The sequence below is a fragment of the Propithecus coquereli genome, unplaced genomic scaffold (assembly GCF_000956105.1).
Source record: "Propithecus coquereli isolate 6110/MARCELLA unplaced genomic scaffold, Pcoq_1.0 Scaffold152, whole genome shotgun sequence".
Classification (NCBI taxonomy): domain Eukaryota; kingdom Metazoa; phylum Chordata; class Mammalia; order Primates; family Indriidae; genus Propithecus; species Propithecus coquereli.
This window is the reverse complement of record NW_012139636.1, coordinates 1,876,731-1,899,730: the sequence shown is the minus strand read 5'-3', so window position 1 is coordinate 1,899,730 and position 23,000 is coordinate 1,876,731. Positions and strand designations below refer to the sequence as shown.

Here is a 23,000-nt window from a genome sequence, read left to right as displayed (position 1 = left end):
GGAACATCAGAATGGCCACTTTCATCCTTATAATGATATTTTTTGAACCCCTTCACCTGTCAAATGTGTGTCTGAAACAGATATTTAAAATGCAGAAGTTGGCCTGAGCATCTGTAAGAGATGCTAAGCTTTGGCTAAATGGTTTTAAGTTTCATGAGGGCAGAGACTTCATCTTGCTGATCACTGTACCTCCAGGGCCTAGAAGGTAGGTACCTTCTTTAGCCCAGCACAAAGAAGACAGTAGGTAAATATTCACTGAATAAATGAATGGGTGTCTTCTCCAAGAGGCTGAATATATCCTCGCATCTGTACTTGTTACAAACACATAAAGAATTTAATTTGAAATCTCAGAACTAGTCTGTTCCAGGCTCTAGTAGAGCCGGTAGCTCTTCATTAATTCTTTTTCCCAAAAGAAGAAGAGGAAAAAGGCCCCAGCACCTGTTGGCACTGCCGTAAGGGGCACTGTTGAATAATGCAGGCTAGCAGATAAAGATTCAAAGATGTGCTTTGTCCCCTCTTTGCTGTCTGGGCACGTGAAAGTCACTTGACCAATCTACACTTCAGTGTTGCCCTCTGAGAAGCCTCACTGGGCTTGGATATCTCAAAAGTCCCTTCCAATTTCCAAACTGAGTTTAACATGAGCAGGACGAGCCCTGTACAACATCTGCACAGGTCCAAGTTCGCTTTCAGCCCCCTCTCCCTCCCTTCCTGACACCCCCACCCTCCAGGGCCCTCAGTCTGCTTCCGACAGGGCACCTCACCACAGCCGGTCACCCACGCTTCTGATTTTTCTCTTTCCCACCTTACGCCAACCCATCAACACATGCCAGCCCTGTGTTCCATTCCCTTGGCCCGGCTCTCTCGTAGAAATGATTAATTTGGCTGGACCCACGGGTAATTGCGAGTTAGCATGTTACCCTGAGGAACTATATTTACATTTTAACAAGATGTGTTCTGGAGATGATGTTTTAATCCATATCTCAATCAATGCATTTATCACGTTGTATCATAATTACTTGACTATGTACCTCTCTCAGTGCTTAGACTGAGACTTCTCTGGGTACCCAGCCACAGATCTTTCTCACCTCTCTGCCTCATCTCTCTGTGTCTAATGCCCAGCCCCATTTCTGCAGGAACTCATTCAATACATGTTTATGGAATAGCCAGATGGGTGAATGAATAAAGTAGCTGAGAGACTGCAGGCATCCTGATATCACGGGAAGGAGTGGTGTGCATCCCTTGTGGAGAGAGACTTACAGGGCTCCTCAGATCCCACCCCCTGTGGCTGTCTGCTCTGCCTCTCTTTAGAACTGAGGCTGAACCAAGAGCTTACTGCCTGAGCAGCAGGCAGCCACGCTCCTATAGAAACTGCGCTCTCACCCTGCCAGGGAAAAGGATCCGCACATCACAGCCTCTCATTAATTCAGGCTTTGGGGAGGCCTTCCAAGCTGAGGCCACAAGGACACAACCAGCGGGGGTCCCATCACAGTCAAAGGAAAAATACCCCAATGTCACAATACCTCCAGACGTACCAGGAACAAAGTGACAGTGGGTATGGAGGGGCAATTATTATTAGGTCCATTATGCTGGACGGATAGCCACATGCTTCCAAAAGGCGTCTGAAGTACAAGAGAATACGAGTACGCCATAGTTTTTGGTTTACTGATTCGATGACTCCAGATACGTAAATTATCACAGAATCAAGGGTCCTGTAACAAAGCCAGGGAAAAGATTATTTTAATTAACAGAAATTGAAAATGTGGTAGCCATAGCTTTAAGATATACCTCCCATTTGCAACCAGAAGTTTGGAATTGGTTGTTGTAAGTCAAAGATGGTCAAGAAAAGCTTTGTCCTGCATAAACGTTTGTCAACAATTTCTATGATTCCGACAAGAACACACAGTCAACCCAGGTAAGGCCAGCTCCCAGCACCCTGTCTGTCTCATAGCAGGTAGCCTTCACAAACATTAGCTGAATCAATCATTTGATTTCTGAGTGGTTTAAATAAGCTTTAGAACAGAAATCTGATTGTGTCATCCTCCCACTTCACGCCATTCAGGGCCTTCCCATATTCTCAGGAAAAACAAAACTTAATATGACCTACCATACCCTGCATAATCTGACCTCCCACCTCCCCACCCTCAGGCACCAGGCAACACCTCACTTTCCAGCCAGTACCAAAAACCACATCTCTTGACCGAGACCAGGGCTCTCTTTCCTGTGCTTCATTGGCTTTTCTGTTTGTTTAGGACACATCCAAAAATCTCAACATCTCAACCAGACCGTGAGCACAGGAGTGTTATAAGAAATACTGTGTGATGAACCTCCACCGTTATGCACGGCTGCAATTAAATCTAGAGTATGTACACTACATGACTTATGACCCATTTTGCATGTAAAAATGGAAAAATGAGGAAATTATGTGCGTGTGGCTTAGTCTGGGTCATAATGAATCCATTGTGGATCCAGGAATTGAAAACGGGGCCTCAGAACACATAGAGTTAGCTGGAAGTTAAAATCACCAGTGCAGAAACCACTGTCAGTCACTGTGTTCAGCGGAGTGGGGTGGGGAGCGGAGGGATGGGGGGAATTTTGGATGAAAGAATAGTGAGGGAGAAAGCAGAACCAGAAAGTGCACAATAGCAAATTGGCATCCTATACTTCCCCCCTACCCCTTGGTTACTATGGTTACTGACGCCAAGAGCGCTGGCTCCTGAACGCCACTGGGGCCCTAGGCAACCCCATTCAACCCCACTGTCGCCCTGTCCCAGACCCTGTCTTTGCCGTTTTGTGTGGGAAGTGACATATTCAACAATGTCCAGCTCCCGATCATTCTCAAGCCCATGGTGCTACTCAAAAGAAGCCCTATTCACTCTCCCCTACCCAGAACACGGAAGCTCCAAACTTTCTGCAGAATATATTAATAAAATCACCTCAGGAATAAGCCAGGCATGTCACGTTTGGAAACATGGGAACCTCTGAGGCATCGCATGCATCCTGCTTCCTGGAAATCACTTTCTCAAGAATGTACAGAAAAAGCAACAAGATTGCCAAAAAAAAAAAGAAAATGTTTACTCAAAATATGACAAGGAGCGCTAACAGTCCTCCCTCCAGCAGCGGCATCTCGCTGTGTGTGCCCGTCACCCCCAGGCACTGTCCCTGTCATCTCGGCCGCATTCAGACCTGCGTTTCAGTCACGCCACGTAGACGCTGGCCTGCAGGCATTGCAGACACACACCAGACACGCACCAGACACCCATTCCCTGGCACTTCCGCTGCCTGGAGGCCATCCTGGGTTTTTTCTGGCTTTATCCAGGGAGGTCGGGCTTTCGATCACTGAATCTGTATAAGAAGGGAGGTTGTAAAAAGAAGTTCGGCCACGAGTTTTCACATTCGACCTCTGGTTTCACAGTGAGAAAAAACAGGGTATATCATGGGGTTGGGTTTTTTGTTAATGTTTTATAGATTTACACATAGCATAGTGCCCACGTAAGACAGGCTCAGTAGATGCTTTTTGTGTTTGAATTATACAAAAAGCTTGGACTGATTGGTATACTGGAATCTATTATAAGCCCATGCATTCATATTTTAGATAAATCATCATCATGCTCACTGTCTTTCTAGAATAATGTTTTGAGCAGTGGGTGAAAGAAAGGGTAAAAATGAAGTTAAATAAATCATGGCTCTGTGGTTAAGTGGAAAATCCAGGCTTAGACTAAATTAAACAGATTTCTGTAATGCAGGATTATCAGAGAGAGACATACAAGGTAGAGGTGAGAGCTCAGTTAAGTCATACAGACCCGGGTTCAAGTCCTAGCGCTAACTAGGTGACTTTGGGCAAGTTACTTAAGCTCTATACGCTTCGGCCTCCTCATTCAGAAACCAGGGGTAATAATTTCACCTGTTTCCTTGGATTATAAAGAGGATTATATGAGCTAATGAATATAAAGCACTTAGCCTAGCACTTAGCACATGTTCAATAAATAATAGGAAAAAAATTAAAATACTTTGGTGATTTTAAAATATGTCCTCAAATTCTTTAACACTCCTGCTTTCCAAAGTAAGCTTTATCACCCCCACCCCTCCCCAGATGTGGGCTAACTTTATGACTCTATGAGCTAGAAAGTGGGCCCTCACGGGACACCAAATCTACTGGCACCTTGATCTTGGACTTCCCAGCCTCGGGAACAGTGAGAAATAAGTTTCTGTTGTTTGTAAGCTACCTAGTTTATGGTATGTTGTTACAGCAGCCCAAATGGACTAAGACACACAGCTAATAAAATTAGCAGAACAGTAACTCACACAAGTATTGTGATTCCAAACCATGTTCTTTCACTGATCTTTTCTCTGGTTTAATGGGGTTTTTTAAAAACCTAGACTAAGAACACGGGGAGCCTAAGAGAGTCCCAGAAAGGCTCTGCTATGGGCAACTCTCCCAGATGATCTAGACAGTGAACCAGGTGCTTCTCAAGAGGCTGAGCTGGAGCATGCCCTGACTTCAAAGGTTGACCCCTGCAAAGGTGATAACAGCATAATGCAGGTACCGCTCCTGGGGCCCTTAGGATGTTCCAGCACCTTCTAAGAGCTTTGCATGAATCACTTTATTTAATGCGCATAACAAACCAAGGAAGTACTGGTTGTAATTTTCTCTGTCTTACAGGTGAGGAGACCAAGTCCCAGAGAAATGAAGCAACTTGCCCAAATCAGCCACTAGTAAATGATGTAGCTCAAATCAGGACCTAGGCTATCTAAGACTATCAGGGAAGGAAGCGACTTTAACAATCGACAACCCAACTCCTTCCTTTCCATATGAGTAGCAGAACCAGCCCTAGAACCCAGGTCCTCCTACCCCAAGCTCCTACAAGGTACAGAGGGTAACATCTTGCCCAGGGTCTATATTCAATGATTATAACATGCATTTTATCTCCTATCAGGTTATTGTAAGAATGTATATGCTGAACTAGATCTATCATAACTACTTCCCTTATGGCCTCAAATTCCACCATGAGAAATGAATGCCTTTGGCTAAATCAACCTTCTCTACCAGTAGAATTCAGGAGAATTGAACCCAGGTTAGTCCATAGTTAAAATGGGTAACAACAGACTATCCCCAATTTGAGGAGAAAAAAATAATAAATAGGATCTTTTCCTCTCTAAGCTTTTTCTCCCATCAATTTTTCTTAAACATTTGGTGCCTGACTTCTTGTCTCACATGACAAAGTGAGTGAATGTTTAGCTGTCAAATATTTTATCACACCAGATACCAAGCATCTCTATTCTGCCTGTCAGGCTCGTATCACATTAAATTTAATAAGTTATACTATTTATCTTTATCCTGCTAAAATATTTGGTGTGTTACTATTTGGGGGATCTCCAGGTCTGCTTGCACATAAGAAACTGATTTCCTGGCAGTGAAGCTGTTGCTAGCTCTCCTATCAGAACTGCAAAGGTCACTGTGACTTCCATGTTCTCCATCACCTGAGCAAATCTTCATTGTCTCTTCAAGCATCTCTTTTTACACTGCAAATACCACCAACTCCCTACATTGGGTAGTTGAGTTGTGGGGTGGGGGGAAGGATCCTTTGCAGAAGAGATAGCAATTGAAAGCAGAACTCTGCAGGAACTGGGGTGGGGGGTGTACAATGGAGCAAAAAAGAAGTTCCCCATGATTCCCTGGTTTATGTAGAACAGCAAATCCTGTATTTTCCTTTCCAATTCTATAATTTTCCACCATTTTACTCTGCTTCAAAGTTACCTCCACGGGAAGGGGAAGTGATGAGACCTGAACTTAAAAACTAGAATTTCCTGAAATCCTACCTACCCCCCAAACCCACCTCCACCACCTTGAGTGCCCCTCCCTCCCCACCTCCCTGGCAGTGGGAATGACAAAGGAAGAGAATTCGATTCCTCTCCTGACCTCCACCCTCCCTTGCCAATGGTTACCCCCTCCCTCCAACCTTAGATGGAGGATTAGGAAGTCAGGTTTCAGTTTCAATTCACAGTACTCAATCCCAGACACTGGCGAGCGAGAAAAAATATCTCAAACTGTGTCTGCAAACCACAAAGAAATGTTCTAGAGAGTACACATGAGGTCTTTATTTCCCCATTCTGGGCGATGGGAATGAGCCTAACACAGATAAACCATAAAGTCTCCAGTGAGAGTGCCCCTAGGACCAGAACCCAGAAGTAGATGGTCCTTTTGACCTCTACAATTCCTGTGGAGAGACATCAGCCAGGTGGGTGTAACCAACGCAGAGACTGCACTCCTAGGGCCACATTTAGGTAGATTCCATAACCAAGCCATGCAGAGCTGAGCCCCTAACTGATTCTAACCTTATCTGGGTCACCCAGTAAGTGCCCTTTACACCAGAATCCGAGTACAGGAAGGACTGTCACTTTCATTCACCTTTCTCCTTCAACCAAGGGAGCTGTCCAAACTGAAATCTCCTAATTGGCTACCAGTAAAATGGCTTCTTTCTATTTTATCATTAAAGTCTTTCTCTAATTCACTGTGGACTAAAAGTAAAAAGAAATCCACTAGCTCACTGTACCTCTATTAAATATACTTCGAACCATATCTCAGTTGTGGTTAAAGTTTCCCCATCGGGGGCAAGACTATATTGCATTTTTTAAATGCATCTGATTTAAGGTGAGGTTCTATAGGAGCTGAAGCACAGACATTTTGGAAAGGGGATGGAATAGCAAAGTCAACCTGTCCAGTCTTAATTCTATCCAGTGATTACTGGAATTGGCAAAAGTACGATGAAGCTCCCTAGACACTGCTGGAAAGGAACCCTGAACCAAATCTTGGCCCAGAAAATCTTTGGAACATCATTTCTCTGTACTTTCTAGGATAATTGCGGTGATTTTGGCACATTATTAATCCCATTTGGAATGCTTATCTCCTGAAAGTTGACTATTAAATCAAAAACAGATTATTTTCTTTCCAGAAAATCTAAACTACGCAAATGAGTGTTTGGGAACATATTAATAAAGATAGCACTTAAGCGACCTAGCAAGTTGAATATATGTGGCTCCCATTCACAAGAGACCTAAATCTCCTTTTAGCCAGGACAGCAGAAGTGGGATCCAAGGGTCTTCACCTGAGTTCGCAGGATAACGTTAGTGTCGGCCTGTGCAAGTAAGTACAACCTACTGAAAACAGCCTTCAACTGAAGACTTGCTGATCAACAGTGAGACTGCTTCCTCTAAATCTCTCAGAGAAAGCTTTGAATACACTTTCGGGTATGAAAGAATGTAAGAAGAGTGTGGAATGGACAAAGACCATGGAAGAAAGGAAAGCCTAAGGGAAATTGCCCTGGATGTGCACATCAAAAGGACGTGGTGGGCCCCAGCTCTGCCTGTTTGCAGCTTTGGGCCCCCAAATAAATCATTTATCCTTTCTACATCTTAGTTGACACATCAGTATATCAAAGATTCTAATATCTACAAAAATAGGGTTGTTTAAAGCACAAACGAGATCATTTGTAAAAAGCGTTCTATAAACTGAAAGGTGCTATACACACAAGGTATGGGTCTTTCTGGAAGTCTACATTCAAGTGTGCACTAAAAGTATAGCTTTAAAAAAAAAAAATCTAGCTCCAGTTCTACAGCTTTGCTTCTTTCTTAAATGGATTTAAGTACCTAGAAATAGCCACACTCCAATAGCTAATAGGAGCCAAAGTATTCATTGCACACTGACCACCTTTGCTGGGCTAGATCTGTCCACCCACCCACCCCACCCCAGTCCCATGCAGCCTACTCATTTCTGGTGAAAGTGAAGAAAGGAAGGAAAACAGTCCACCCGAAGCTTTAGATGGCTGGCAGGCTGCAAGGCAGTGGGAATATTAGTGTCCTTTCCGATATCCCACTACCCAAGGATATCCATCCTTTCTTCTTATTTGTACTTTGCCATTTGTAGCTTAGAGGAGTCCTCGAGTTTCTGTGATTCATAAAGGCTTCAGTCCTCTCTGATCCATCCTGCCAACCAGCCATTCATTCAGCAAAGTGTTACTGAGTGTAACACTTCCCGGGCCACTGAGAGTATGACAATGAACAAGACAGAGAAAGTCAAGAAGCTCACGTGCCAGTGAAGGAGGATGGCATCAAATGTGACCCATGAGTAAGTAAAATGGTTTCAGATCCTGGCAAATACCAGGAAGGCAACCGAGCAGTTGACATCATAGAAAGTGACTGGATAGGTGAAGATGGGACAGGGAAGCTCTTATTAACAAGAGGACACATGGAAGGAAGCCAGCCATGTGAACATGCTTTTGAAGCAGTGGAAACTGCAAGTGCAAAAGCCCTGAGACAGGAACAAGTGCGATCTATTTGAGAAACAAAAGGAAGCCAACTGGCCCAAAGGTCAGATCAAGGAGGTAAGTGTCAGAGACAAAGTCAAAGAGGTAGACAAAGGCAATATCAATGGCCCCTTTCCACATGGGAAGAAAGTGAAGCCCAGAGAGGCTACATGAGCAGCCCAAAGTCACACAGCTAATTATTGCTACAGCTGATTGTAGAACATAATTCTTTTGCCCTCAAATCCAGTTTTTTACACCATATTGATCTGCTTGTCTCTAGTCAGGGAATTACTGTTTGCTGACCGTGTTGGTTTTTAAAAGCTCTTGATATACATAAGCAAGAAGCAAATACCAATTTTAAGCAAAAAATCATCAACAAGTGATCCTGGTGGTTTAAAGCGCACATAAATTCTGCTACGAAAGCTAAGACTTCGTGCCAATCTACTTTTGTGTAGGTCTTACACAAACAGTACCTCTCTTTGTTGAAGGCTCTGTTCTATGAGAATGGGAAGAAAGCCATAGCTCACCAGAGACTAATCATTTTACACTGAGGTCTTATTTTTTCACCTACACCTCTTGACTGTGCTTTGCTTAATTCACCCAAGTGCAATCAAAACCAATCTATTCTCAAACCACCTTCATTTTGTGCTATTAAACTGTCAGGTAAATGAGGCTGTAAGCAAAACATTATAATTACAACTTCCTTCCACAACTCGTGAGCAGCTCCACCTGAAGGTTCAAGTCTGTTGACAGCCAAACCCTACAGTCTGCGTAGTATAGATTGTCCCTCCACTTCTCCCTTATAATCCTGGGTTCCCCTTCATCTCTGCCCTGCTAACCACACTGGGTCCGTGTAAACCTGAACCTCCAAAGAAAAGAAACAAACTCTTTCCAGTGGCCAGTGCCTCGTCCACCAGACACAGAGGTAAAGACACTATTGGCTAGACGGATTACAGGAGAAAGGAATGACTAAGGGAAGGATGAATCCCTGCCTTACTCCTATTTCTTCTCCCTCCCCTCCTCTCTTCTGTCATTCTCTCTTCCAATTCTTCTTCCTCTTCATCCTCTCTCTTCTCCTTTTTCTGCTCCCAACAAGTTTCTCCAGTCCCTTGGCTTTGGAAACCTCACTAATAAGAGCCAGAGGTCCCAATAACTTAAGAGACACAGATGAGTTGAGTGTTTAAGAGCCCAGATTCCAGTCATGTCCCACCACCTACTAGCTCTGCAACGTTGAGCAAGTTACTCGACCTCTTTGTTCCGCAGTTCCCTCATCTGTAGAATTAGGATAATGTCTCCCTCCTGAGATTTTTTTTTTTTTTTGAGACAGAGTTTCACTCTGTTGCCGGAGTAGAGTGCCGTGGCTTCAGCCTAGCTCACAGCAACCTCAAACTCCTGGGCTCGAGCAATCCTACTGCCTCAGCCTCCCGAGTAGCTGGGACTACAGACATGAGCCACCATGCACGGCTAATTTTTTCTATATAGATTTTTAGTTGTCCAAATAATTTCTTTCTATTTTTAGTAGAGACGGGGTCTCTCTTGCTCTTGCTCAGGCTGGTCTCGAACTCCTGACCTTGAGCGATCCACCCACCTCGGCCTCCCAGAGTGCTAGGATTACAGGCGTGAGCCACCACGCCCGGCCTATCCTGAGATTTTTTTGAAGATTGATATATGTAAAGCACTAGACCAGTTCCTGGCACATAATTCTATACAAATGTGAGATATGCCACCATCCCTCCCTGCCCTTCTGCTGCCTCCACCCCCTGGCTAGGAAAGGCTAGTGTCACCTTCACCTTCAGCAATAACATGCATAAAGTCAGAGAACCTCACTGGAAGGCAGCTCAGTGGTGTCATGATGGCAATCAAGTGCCAAATGGGACAGTAACACTTATACCATCAGATAAGTACTGTGAAAATAATTACCTGACATAATGTACATTAAACACCTGGCATGCAAGGATTGCTCATTAAATGCTGCTATTTTTATTGAGATCTTGTCATTTTTAGCACCACTGGTGGTAACAGTAGATGTTATTTGCACACTTTTCCCTCACTGTGTCTGGCTGTAGAATGTGTAAAATTCATTTGTGTTTCTCACTGTGACACAAATATATAGAATGATACCATTCTACGTGTATGTGAAGAGCCAAGCCCAGCTCACAAAATCAGTCGCGCGGCGCTGCCTCTCTACCAGAGTTCTTTGAAGAGCCTGACCCCACCGTTTAGACAGCTGCCCGCTTGACACACCCTTGGATGCCTCAGGGACATCTCCCACTCAACAAGTCCTCGACTGAACTCAGGAGCTTTTCCCCAAGACTAGTCCTGCCCTGGCTGCCGTCCCAGTCATTCTGACCCTTCCACCTCCACACTGTCCTCCACAGCTCCCTGCTCCGCCCACTACTCCGTGCACCCTGGCCCAGGCCACCACTGTATGGGGTCCCTCACATCCTCAACAGCCACAGAGCACCTGTTTTGAAACTTAGTTCAGATCGTGTCACTCCTCAGCTTGAAACTCTTCTTCGGTGGCTTAAGATAAAGACTACACTCCTCCTTCCACCCCACAACACTACCCCACCTCCAACGGCACGGGGGCTTTGGCGTCTCACCCTGTGGATCCCCCAGTCACATCTCAAAACACAAGCTCCCCTGCTCTCTGCTCTAGCCCTGGGAACCTCCTTTCTGTGCCTCAAATACACATGTTCCTTCTGCCTCAGGCCCTTTGCACTGGCTGTTCTCTCTTCTGCAACAGTTCCCCTCTTCCTTTGACAACTAACACCTACACAGGCCTAAGTACAACTGTCACCTCCTCAGGGAAGCCTTCCCTGACCACCCACCTTCCTTAGTCCCTGTCAATCTCTTCTATAAGACACTTTCTTAAAACTCTGATGCTGTCCTTCGGAGAACATGTATAAACTTCTAATAATGCACTCGTCCATGCAATGACTGATGTAGGTCTGTCTCCCTCACTGTAAACTTTGAGAAGGCAGAGCTTTTGTCTGTCCTGTTCTGACTGTGTCTCCAGTGCCTAGGATAGTGCTTGGTATACAGTAGGTAGTCAATATATACATTTTGCAGGGGTCTCTCCCCCATCAAAAGCTAAGGCACACTTCCATATTTCCAGAGATTTAAAATAGAGACCAAATAGAAGATTTGTGTTGCATTTAAGGTGTAACAGCTTCGGTGTTTAAAAAAAGCAATACCTCTTCATTCATTCTTCAGTAGCCAGTCAATTCATAGGACATTCACAAATAAGCAGGTTTCCTCATTCCAGTTTGGATAAAAAGAAGAAATGTGTTCACAAAGAACATTAAACACACACCTCAAATAAAGAAATTTCAACCCTAATACACACAGAGGCGTTGCCTAGCCCGACTTGCCTTCAGATGAACTAAGAGCAATGCTAAAGCGCATTCTTGTCACAACTGGACAAGCGGTTCCAACTTGTTCTGCTCCCATACTGATCACTCGTGAGGAGCCTTAACATCTGTATGCTAATTACAGACACGGTGGCCGACGCTAGGCACACACAAATCTGTCTTAATCACTCCTTTTTGCGCCGGGGGGAACACGGTCCAACATTCATAAAAGCGTGTAAACCACACCACTTCTCGGGCGGGCACACTGCGTGCCCCTCCTGAGACCTTGCTGGCCCCACCCTTCTCGCAAACCACCCCTCCTCCCCTTTCTACTCCGACCTAAGTCTAACTAGCTGCCAGGTTTGGTAAAAGACTGAGCGAAGACTCAGGAGGCCCCGCGGGCTCCATTATTCTGCATGCCCTACGAGAAGGGCCACCCCCAGGGACGGCTGCTGCAGATCGAGCCCCACTTGCTGCCAGGAAACCTTTTCCCACTGAGGACACCCCGGGCATGCGGCGCAGCTCCAGGTCCAGGGGGAGGCACCCCACCCATCTAACAGAGAGACAAAGATCACCAGAAACAAAGGACACACACACACACACATACACATATACACACTGGCACACTCAAAGTCAAAAGCAAATACCGATACGGTGCAATTTTAAGCCAAACAGCCGGTTTGGTCTATTCAAATAGATTTTTGAAACAATCCAGGAGGGACAATGATTATGAGATAATGACGGGCACTATCTGGGTTCGGAACCCACGCTGCCTCCGCCCTCCTCCCTCCCGCGCTGCCGCTCCCAGGCGCATTTCCCAGCCTCAGGACACACGGTGCCAGGAGCAAGAGTGCTTCCACTCACGGAAGCGCGCACACGCAGGGGATGGAGGCAGGGCGAGGGCGGCCAAAAGTAGGAAATACCAACCTTTAGGATCCCAGTTCACCTGTTTTCTTGGCGTCTCGATTGGAAATTTCATTGCTCCGTTGCCCGGAAGGGGAGGAAATGAAAAGAATCAAAATAATAATAAAGTCCTCAAGCTTTACACGCCTCGGTACAGCAGTCCAACAAAACAATTTCCAAGGATGGGGGAGCCTTGGACCGGCTCCTGGAGGAACCCCAGAGAAAGACAGGTGGGAGAATACTGGCTTGGGAGAGGACTGGGGACAGCCTGGGTGTTTGCACCAGTTGAGGGGTGGTCGGCCGCGCCCGGCGGGTAAAAGGAAAAGTAAGGTCGGCGAGGGGTGGATGAGAGGATGGAGAGGGAGGCTTGGGAAGACGCAAGAGCCAAGCTGCTTCCCAAAAGCGAAGCCGGCAGGTTGGAGGCTGAGCAGCCGGAAGGCCGGGGCTGGGGAGAAGCCCACTGCAGTGTCCCTCCGGCCCCCGAGGGCGTGTGCGCACACACTCCCGTACACACTCTCGCACACACACTCCCGGGCGCGCGCTTGGGCAGGCACGTCAGCCTCGCTCGGCCGCGCAGAGCGCACACGCCCCACCCTGGCCGCCGCTCCTCGCCCGCGGTGACGCCCCCCACTCCCAGCTCCCCGAAAGCCATTGGACGGAGGGGTGGCGCGGCGCCCGGGGAGCGCGCGGCGAGGGCGACCCGCCCCACCGCGCGCCGCAGACGCCGAGCCACGGCTGGAGGGCGCGGGGCGAGCTGTGGACCGGGGCGCCCGACCGGGAGCCGCGCCGAGACCCAGGCGCCGGCCCCGGCGGCAGCTGGCGGCCGCGGACTTGCCCGCGGGGCGGCGGGAGGCGGCGGGTGCGGCGTCGGGAGAGCCGCGGCGGGCGGGGGAGCGAGCGGCGGGCGCGCCGCTACTTACTGGCTCGGCGGGCCGGCGGGCGGGCGTGGAGGCGGCCGCGGCGCGCTCGGTGGAGTTGCAGCCGGAGACACGCTTGGCTGCCTGGAAGGCGCTGCGGGAGGCGGAGGAAGGGCCGCAGCGGCCCCGCCGCAGACCTCAGCCTCGGAGGGTCACCTCTTCTCACCGCTCCCACCCTGGGCGCCCCCTCCCCTTCTTTTCTCGCTTCATTTTTTCCCTCCTATCTCTTCCCGCGCCTGGTTCTCCCGCCGGAGCCCCGAACCCACGTCCCCGCCGCACTCCGAGGAGGCTGGTGCCAGCCATGAGCCTTTTGTTCTGGGACCGCTCTGCGTCGCCTGCGCTCTCCCCGCCCGGGGAAGCCTCGCTCCCCAGGCGCAGCTCGGTCCCTTCCCCAGCTACCAGCGGCCCGACTGGGGCGGCAGATCCGAGGCTGGAAAGAGGGCTGGAGAGAGGCGCGGCGGCCCCGGAGGAAAGCGGAGTTGCCAAGACCCGGCAGGTTCGGGATTCGGCCGCCCGGGAGCCCGGAGACGCAGCAGGGGCGGGTGCGAACGGACCCCAGCCATGTTCCCAGAAAGAAGCTAAACCTGGAGCATTCTCCTCATCCCCCATCCCTCAGCGCCCCTGCCTGAAACGCCACAGGGTTCTGTGGAAGGGGCCTCAGTCTCCTGAAATGCCAGGTGGTGCTGAGGTGCTCTCGAAGGAGTCACTGCAAGAATCAACATGAATGATGCTGACAAATTCTTTCGGATGCCTAGCAACGGAGCGTTGCATGTAGTAAATGCTCAAGAAATACTTAATAAATGAAGGCATGAATTGCATGCGGCAATGTTGGATAGGAAGTGGTTTAAGTCCCTACTCTGGCTTATCTACAGATAAGGTTACTTAAATTTATTGTTCATTCAACATGGAACCTTTCTATGTCCATCACTGTGCTAGGTGCTGGCCATATGGCAGGGAACAAGATAGACGTGGCCCATGCCTTCGTGGGGCTTACTGTCTAGTACCATAAAGCCAAATTAGATTGTTGTTGCCTTTACTTATGAAATAGCAAGTGACTGCCCAGCTCATTCCCAAGCCTGCCAGCTGTGGGCTTAAAACCCTACACCAGCAGTGATCTCTGAATTACATGTCACTCTAGGGCTCCTTGCGGCTTCTGGGGAGCTCTGTGTCAGCAGCGTCTTTCTCATCATCCATCCCCCACTGTGACGTCCAGGTTTCTAATCCCAGGACAAGATCCTCAGAGGTCCACTGTGGTCTATGGGAAAGGTTGGTAAGTGCTCTGTCACTGACCCTACAGGCAGCCCAGGCTGGAGCCTGAGTTCTCTGCAGACCCCCTTCAGGCAAAACCAGTGCTGATCTAATTGGCAGGTTCCCCAGATGCTTCAGAACCACCTTCTTAGACTCTGTTTCCACACTTTGCCTTCCTCTACTAGAAGAAAACTGAGAGGATGATGAGACAGGGAAATGAGACAAACAAGGAATGGCTACTTCTCCCAGCCATGCCCTCAGGGACACCAGTATGTATGTAAATTATGTTCTCAAGTCCAAAGGGAGCGCTTCTAAGCTCCTAAAAAAGGCTTACAAGCCTCACTCTATCCTCTCCTTAACTGTTCACAGGCAGTTGGGATCCAGCCCAATCACTGCAATACAATGTTTTTATCTGCATCAGAGTCAGAAAGGGGTGTCAGCAGAGAAAGACACCCTTTCTCCTGAATCCTCTGAGGATGGGGAGGCAAGATGAATATGCCCCCTTCACTTCTCATATCTCTCCATTCATTTTCCCTGCATCACTTTGAGGAAGCTCTAACTGGCCTCCTTTTACAGATGAGAAGGTCAAGGCTCAGAGAGATAAAGAAACACTCCCAAGGTCACAACGCATAGATTCAAACCCAAGTTTGCATAACCCAAAGGCCCATGTTCTCTATGCCAGAACCTTGTAAACTCATCTGGCCCCTGGAACACACGAATCTGACCCTGAAGCTGTCAGGTGGGTTCTTTTGGGCAATGAAGATCTAAATATTATGTTGTCTAAGACTCCAGCCTCTCTTCGTTTGAATTGGGTATCCTTGTTTTCTAGGGTCTACATCAGGGAATTAGTTCACTGTCCAAGGCAAATTCCTGTGGCAAAAAATGCAGCCTTAGGATGCATCATCCTTCAGACAATCAACAAACATTTATTGAGCATCCCTCGCGTACAAGACAGCTTGTAGATCCTCATTAGAAGTTATTTTGTTCCCTGGGTAACCAAGGACCTTCTCCAGAATGGTATGAGCAGGACATCACTGAGGGGCTGGGGAGTTTGGGGGTGGAGTAGGGGATAGGGGGAGCACGACCAGGGTCTAGTGCTCCCGGTCTCGGTTAAAGACTTGCACTAGTCACTGGCTCTTATGATCATCCCTCTGCTAAATCACTGGGTGCCTTCCCCCCCTTCCCTTTTCCCACCACCAACCTTTGGGGCTTTCTCTCACCTCCACTTCCATTCTCCCTTCTTAGAATGTGGACAAAGACAACTTAGTGGCCACAAAAAAAAAAAAAAAATCCACCAGAAATAAAGAAGTAAATAAATCCTAGCACCCTCTCCGCCAAAGTGCCTGAAATCAAATCTAACTCCTCCTCAACTGCGTGTTTGGCACGGACTGTACGGGGTGCAGGGGTAGGAGGAAGACCCCTTCCTAAGAGAACTTAGCATATTAACCCTTTGGGTTACTGCAATCCCCTTCCATCACCTTCAATTCTGCCCTTTCGTTATTTACAAACTGGATTCCACTTACCCAAAGACGGAAAGAAGTGGTCTGTGGAGAGAAAAAACATCCAGAAGGGACGCGGCGCCAAGCGGTTCCCTCTCCCTTGGTGCCGCCGCAACTTCCATAGCTATTGCTTCGGGCGGGTTAAATCTGGTGGAAAGAGGCCGCCTTGCGTTCCTGCGGCAGGAAAACAAAGCGTCGTGGCGCAAAGTGTCCCTGCACTCGGCGTCCCTCACCAGGAGCCCGGGGCTGGCTGCGGCCGCGTCCCGGGGGCATCTGGTGGTAAAGCGCCACTGTCCGTCGCCTGGGTCTCTGCGGCTCAGAACCTGCCCGGCCTCGGCGCGGCGACAGTTGCGGTGCGGCGTGGCTCGGCGAGGGCAGGCTGGGGAAGCCCGAAAACCCCAGTCATCCCTGGCCGCGAAGTTTCCCCGAGTTGGCTGGCTCCCTGACCCCCTCCCCGCGCTGCAGCCCGGGATGGCCGTGAGACTGGAGGGGGTGCTGCCTGCGCGCAGGGCGTCTCGGGGTGGCTGGCAATGAACAGCCCAGCCAGAGAAGAGTCCAACACGGATTCCGGGGTGAGGCAGGAAAATTTCCCGGGACAGCGAATCGCAGGGAGTGATGATGCAGCTTGGGGAATCCTGCTTAGCGCCGGTTCTGCAAACAGAAGGCGGGGCTGGGGCGGGAGGGTGGAGTGGAACTGATTAGAATCTATTGTGAATTCACCAATATCAGAATGAATTCATTAATCTGCCTTGGATTGTTTCCCTTTGGTTTCGTCATTCTTCCCTGAAGTCCAGAAGAGATCCAATCTTCCATCCTGTCCCCATCCCTGAGACACCTCCAAGTCCTCTTCTCAAAAGAACTGCAGTCGGGTTTCCATGTCATTTTGCAAGATACCCCCACCCCAACACACACACACCCTGCGTATACCCACTCAGTGGTGAAACTGTTAGGGTTATACATAGACATTAACTTTAATGCCTCCTACCAGAAATGTTTTCTTTCCCCAGAAAAGTTTCCACATTGTTCTCAGCATCTAACCACTCCTACATTTGTCTTCTTGTCCCAACCAGCATCTGCACAAACACACCCTTAAATATACGTTGCTCTAATCTTGGGCTTTGCTTTTGGCTTGGAAAAACTGGGGACGCATCAGCAGTGCAAGGGCAGAGAGAGTGTCATGTATCATACTCCTGGAAACTTGAAGCCGGGCTGCTCAGTAACAAACGCTGTGCGTAAATCCTGCAGATTTATTCTGATGACTCAAACCTCTGATTGGGGATTAATGAGGACAATATACTATGGACTCCAAAGAAGTTGTAATTAAAGTGTCAGGCTGATGAACATGTTTCATAACCAGGAGCAAGCTTCATCCTCTTCCCTCGTAAGTTTGTCTATTTTAAATCTCAGCCCTTAAGAAAGTATTTTTTAAGCTCCTCTAAGGCATTGTGCCGAATATCTTAGCAAAAATATACAGAGCTGTAATCCTGCTTCTTATAAAACAAGTTTTTCTCTGGCATATTTATTTATTTCTATTTGTGAAAATGTCCTTAATTGGTTGATGTAGCAAGCAAATTTCAACCCTGATTGCTATGCGAAAAACAGAAGATAATCTGCTTTGCAATGAACTTTATAGTTCAATGGCATACAGGCAACATGCTATATATGAAAAAATTACTAACTGAACGACAGGTATTAAATACTGAAAAAAATTAACAGTTTATTATAATTTATTTTATTTAACAATCTAGGAAGTTTGCAGCCATCAGCAGTTCCAGTGCAATTGGGAATTCAGGAATCTCGGTGGAGCTGTTAGTGTAGCGAACCTTGTAGGTAAGATACATGCATACTTTTGATAGCACATGTGAAGGGATCTCTCTAAAATTAACCTCATTGGTTTCGTTCTCAGCAAACTGATCTGGGTCACTCAACATGGCTTTTATTGTTCCTGATGTTAGCACATGTTCTCTTTTTACAATAAATTCCTGACCATCAGAAGATATCAATTTGACATACACGGCATCAGGGCCTTCACAGCCACCATAGGTTTTCTCCTTTCCATCCATTATGTTCTTAGGAGATTCGACTTTGCTTACCCAGGAACTTCAGGAGTTTCTCATCAGTCCCCGCAGGCAGAGCAGCCACTGCAGCCACTGCTCCAAAGCTGGCCCCCAGCCCCAGCCATAAAACAAGTTTTAAGGTGATTTCTTCTCTCTGGGTTAACACAAAACTGTAACCCCGGGTAATTTTTCTTTAAGATAGAGCTAGAATATTTTTGTTTTTCCCTTCAACTTTTTATTTTGAAAATTTTCAAACACACAGAAAAGTTACAGTTGTTTGGTTAAAAACCAGTGCTGCAGGATCCTTTTGTAGTTCATGAGTGTGATGATTGGGTTTTCACCTCCATGGGTGAGATGTGCCTCCCTCAAATCTTGTTACAACATTAGCACATTACTCATGTGACATGGCAAAAAATAGAAAAGGAAAAAAGCCAATGCTTATGGTTTGTGTCCATCCAAAATTAATGCTGAAACTCAATCCCCAAAGCAGTAACATTAAAAGGTGGGGACTTTAGGAAAAGATTAGGTCATGTAGACTCCACCCTTATGAACTAGTGCCTTTATAAAAGGGCTTGAGGGAGGGAGTTTGTCTCTTTTTGCCCTTCTGCCATGTGAGGACGAAGCAAGAAGGCACTATCTTGGAAGCAGAGAGCAGGACTTATCAGGCATCAGATTTGCTGGTGCCTTGATCTTGGACTTGCCAGCCTCCAGAACTATGAGATGTAAATTTCTACTCTTTATGAATTACCTAGTCCAGGGGTGGGGAACCTGCAGCCTCGGGGCCACCTGTGGCCTTCTGGATCCTTGAGTGCGGTCTTTTGACTGAATCCAAATCTTTCAGAACAAATCCTAGTCTAAGACATTTTGTTATAGCAGCATGAAGGGAATAAGATAACCAGGATCCAATCAAAGATCGCATTTAGTTGTTATGTCTATTTAATGTATTTTATTCTAGAAAAGTCCTTCCATCTTTTTTAAAATGACATCGATGTTTTGCTTTCTGGTAATGTTTAATGTCATGATATACCTAAATATAAGTTGAGTCAAAAAAAGGAAATTATTTTCTGATCATAGCAGTTCATTAAAATAACTTACCACCTTCTATAAAACTCAGCATCTGTGCCAGTATCCACAGACTAGAAGGCAGTTATATCCTGCTCACTCAAGTTTCTCTTCTCCTTCCTTGTCTTTACTCAAAGATGTTATCTTTGTTTCTTATCCCCAAAAAGGCCATGTTTCAGAGATGGATGAGTGTTTTCACATATACACACCAAGTTGACAGGCACATATGGTATTTTACTGAATTTAAAAACAAGAACTCAGCGAGGTCACACACCATAATGAATGAGCTCTGATTTTCATGTCATTCTAGGAAGGTTTTAATTTGAACCAAACTTGAAGGCGTGTAGAAGGCATGCGTGCTCTCAATAACCTACTTTTTAGTATTGATGAGCAAGTCTTATTCCTAGAGTCTTCCAGCTTAGCAGAGTTGAAAATTTTTTAGAGGGACCTACTGTCTGGGTATAATGAGAGATGCTTCTCCCAGGGAGCCCATGAAAGGCTTGGAATATTCTGACCAGTAGGAAAGGTTTTGTTCAGTAGGGGGTAGGACATAGCCTCAGCATCCAATGAGAATGTTTGAAATATATTCATTTCGTTTTTGCTGCTTTTAAAGCTACTATTTGTTTGGTTGAAAATGATCAGAGCAAATGTAATGTTAGAACTTCCCTCTCCTATAGCTAAGTCAGCTAATTGTTTGCTGAATCATGGAACCAGATTTGAAAGAGGTTATTTCAAGATTCCCGGTTCAGTTTTCCACTTCTAAACAGGATTCTATACAGAAGATATAACCACCCAAGATTTCTAAATATATCTCGTGAAAGGATTTCAAACCCTTTGTTGGTAGGCTTTTCCAAAATTTAAGAACCTTTGGTGAGGTAAAAATCTTTTCTTGCTTCCAGTCTAAATCTCTTCCTTCTTTAAGTTTTGCAATACTCAGGTGAAGATGAAGGGCAATAGGACCCTTCCAATAACTTTTATATATTGGTGATTAAATTGTCCCATGTCCTTTTCTACATGTCAAGTAACTCTATTTACCCTTTTATCAATATGTACAGACATTTGGCCAACTCATACTTTTCCTAAAATCATCTTTTTCTCTAAAAGTTGCAGAAAAGACACTCAAAAAAGCACTCTAAGCCTTACTGAGTTTTTGTATCTATAAAATAAAGATCAATAACAAGTACAAAGTATTTGGGCAACTTATGCACATTTTAGCCAGCCATCCTTTTCAGTGGGGAGTACTGTACAACTAAGCAAGTGAATCATGCCAAGCTTCATTCGGTTTCCTCGTCTGTAAAATGAGGTATTAAATATCTGACTAGTTCTGCCTACAGGGTTGCTGTACGGAGACAATAGATGTGAAAGTGCTTTGTAAATTGCACAAGGAATCACAGATTGAAGGGATCGTCCTTTGAATTACTTGCTCCGTAAGATTGTTCTTACTCTCTGCCAGGCACATAGCAACCACTTTTTAAGATTATCCCATTTATTTTTCATAACAATCCTAGAAGATTGGTATTATTATTACCAGGATTTCATTTAAAATAATGCCAGGCATGTGTCAGGCACATAAGGAGGACATTGGCGCTTGGAGAAGCCAGCACTTGTCCAAGTAAACATGGCTCGTTGGAGATGGAAGTAGAAATGAAACCAGAGCTGTCTGACAGATGTCTGGGACCCACTAATCTCTAAGTCAAATTACCATTCCCAGTGCAGAACTCTTTACACAAAGTGCTAACCTCTGGAGTGGAGTCATTTCCACTGGAAGTTGTAGTTGAAACTGCCTCCATCCTTTTCCCATCTCACTGTCATCTCCCCAACTGTGGGGTACTATCCTCTTATATCATTGTCCCCATCCGAGTGTGCTCTCTGTGCACTCTGAGAGAACTAACGCCTAAAGACAAGGTTCTTTCCATCCAGAGGTATTTGCATTTTAACAGCAGGTGAACCTTTAAGCCAAAGTAGTGAAAAATAAATCTTAGGCCATCAGGTATTGTCAAACAAATAAAAGAAATATAGGCAAGAGGTAAGCAGGGAGGGAGAGGTGGGAAAACCTTTGTTACATTCCTGAAATCACACCAAGCATGTGGCCATCTTGAAGTATTTACTCAGATATGCGGTCTTGTTGGAATTATTAATACTTAGACTTTTGCCCAGTTCTCCATGACGGCATCACATTGGTTGGCCTACTCTACTCTTTCAGTGGTCAATTTATAATGCTCAGTATAGAAAAAGCATCTCTTTCCAGTTTATATAGTGCTCCTATATTTAGATTCTAATACTACAGTTTTAATAGCCATCTAATATTACTGATACACGTTGAAATATTGATCCTCTCAGACCTGCAAAAGAATTTCATCAGGAATCAAAGTTAAGTTGAAAACTATAATTTCTAGAAGTCTTATTGCATCTTTTATGAAAGATATTAATAATTCTTTTTCATTTCTTTCCAAATTTAGGTCATTATTTTTCAAGAAGAGTTTCAGAAGAACCATGTCCTCAGGTTCCAAAGAGTTGTAAGTGGCCATAATCTTCAGTTAGAAGGAACCTAACAATTTTAGAAAACTTCTGTCTATTATTGCCCCGTATCATAGTAAAATCTCAGCTAGTCAGAGCTCACCCAATTAAATCAGCCTCCAGCAATGTTTTGAAAGGGAGTCAAATACTGAAAGCCTAAATGGCCACTGCTAGCCTAGATGGCAATGAGAGAAAGGTGCCCCTTCAGGTGGGAAGAGCACCATGGCACTGGCCTGACTTGCCCACAGTGCTTTTGTTCCTTGCAAGTGGCAGAAGACATCCCTTGGGGGTGAGGGGTGGTGGGGACAGACAGGAAGGACATGCTGATACCAGGAAGCACAGCAGCATGTCCAGAACTTTATTAGATTTCAGTCCACATTCACCCCTTCAGCCTGGTGCCTGTGTATAATGCACAAACTAAGCAACTGTATGTCTGGCCTTTTACATAAAATGTACAGATAGATACAATGAGCAGGAGTATATGATGAATTCCTATCATTCAAGGACAATTTTTGGAAAAAAAATATTTAAGCACTTTATATCATACATGAATTCAAGTTAAGTTTAGATTGGTTCTGAGGGAGAAAATATTATTGTTTGTCATTTCTGAGCATTTTCAGCATCTTGTTTTCCTAAGTGCTATTTTTCTCAGTTGGAAAAAGATCAAAATATTATAGCTCTGCAACATCATAATCACATTCTTTCTTGAAATCATAACATTAGGCCTCCATTGCTTTTGAGCCATGAATGATAAAAATAATAAATTTAATTCTAAAATATTAGGAAGGAAAATCCATACTCTGCCTCTGAGCAGCTATGAGTAACTTGTTGTTTTTTTAAGGAACCTGCTGAGAAGATGTAAAGCTCATACATTTGTAGTGATGATGTTTTGTTCTACTCTACTCCTAGAAGATAGCATCATCTATTGTTTTCCTTTTTGGCGCTAGGAATTTAATTTATAATACAGGAACACTGGATATAGTGTATTTTTCTTAGCATATAGAATTTTTTTTTTTCTTTTTACAGATGGGTCTCACTAGGTTACCCAGGCTGGAGTGCAGTGGCTATTTACAGGCACCATCATAAAGCCCTGCAGCCTCGAACTCCAGGCCTCAAGTGATCCTCCCATCTCGGCCTCCCGAGT

General features: G+C 45.9%; 1 protein-coding gene and 1 pseudogene across 3 annotated transcripts in view; both read right to left on the bottom strand.

Annotated features, from left to right (window-relative positions):
- Positions 1-16,723, bottom strand: part of KCNK10 (potassium channel, two pore domain subfamily K, member 10) — a 141,522-nt gene extending 124,799 nt beyond the window's left edge. The window contains exon 1 of one of the 2 annotated variants that reach the window (XM_012640407.1): positions 16,245-16,723. In XM_012640407.1, coding sequence (XP_012495861.1) covers positions 16,245-16,284 — 40 coding nt within the window. In that variant the 5' untranslated portion in view covers positions 16,285-16,723. Of the gene's footprint in view, positions 1-12,580; positions 13,079-16,244 lie in introns of those variants that run through there. The other variant, XM_012640406.1, reaches the window with a different exon arrangement.
- Positions 16,724-17,731: 1,008 nt separating this feature from the next.
- Positions 17,732-18,317, bottom strand: LOC105807118 (annotated as a pseudogene). Its single transcript, XR_001137312.1, has one exon. The product of XR_001137312.1 is annotated as a transcription elongation factor B polypeptide 1 pseudogene (transcript).
- Between the last annotated feature and the right edge of the window lie 4,683 nt (positions 18,318-23,000).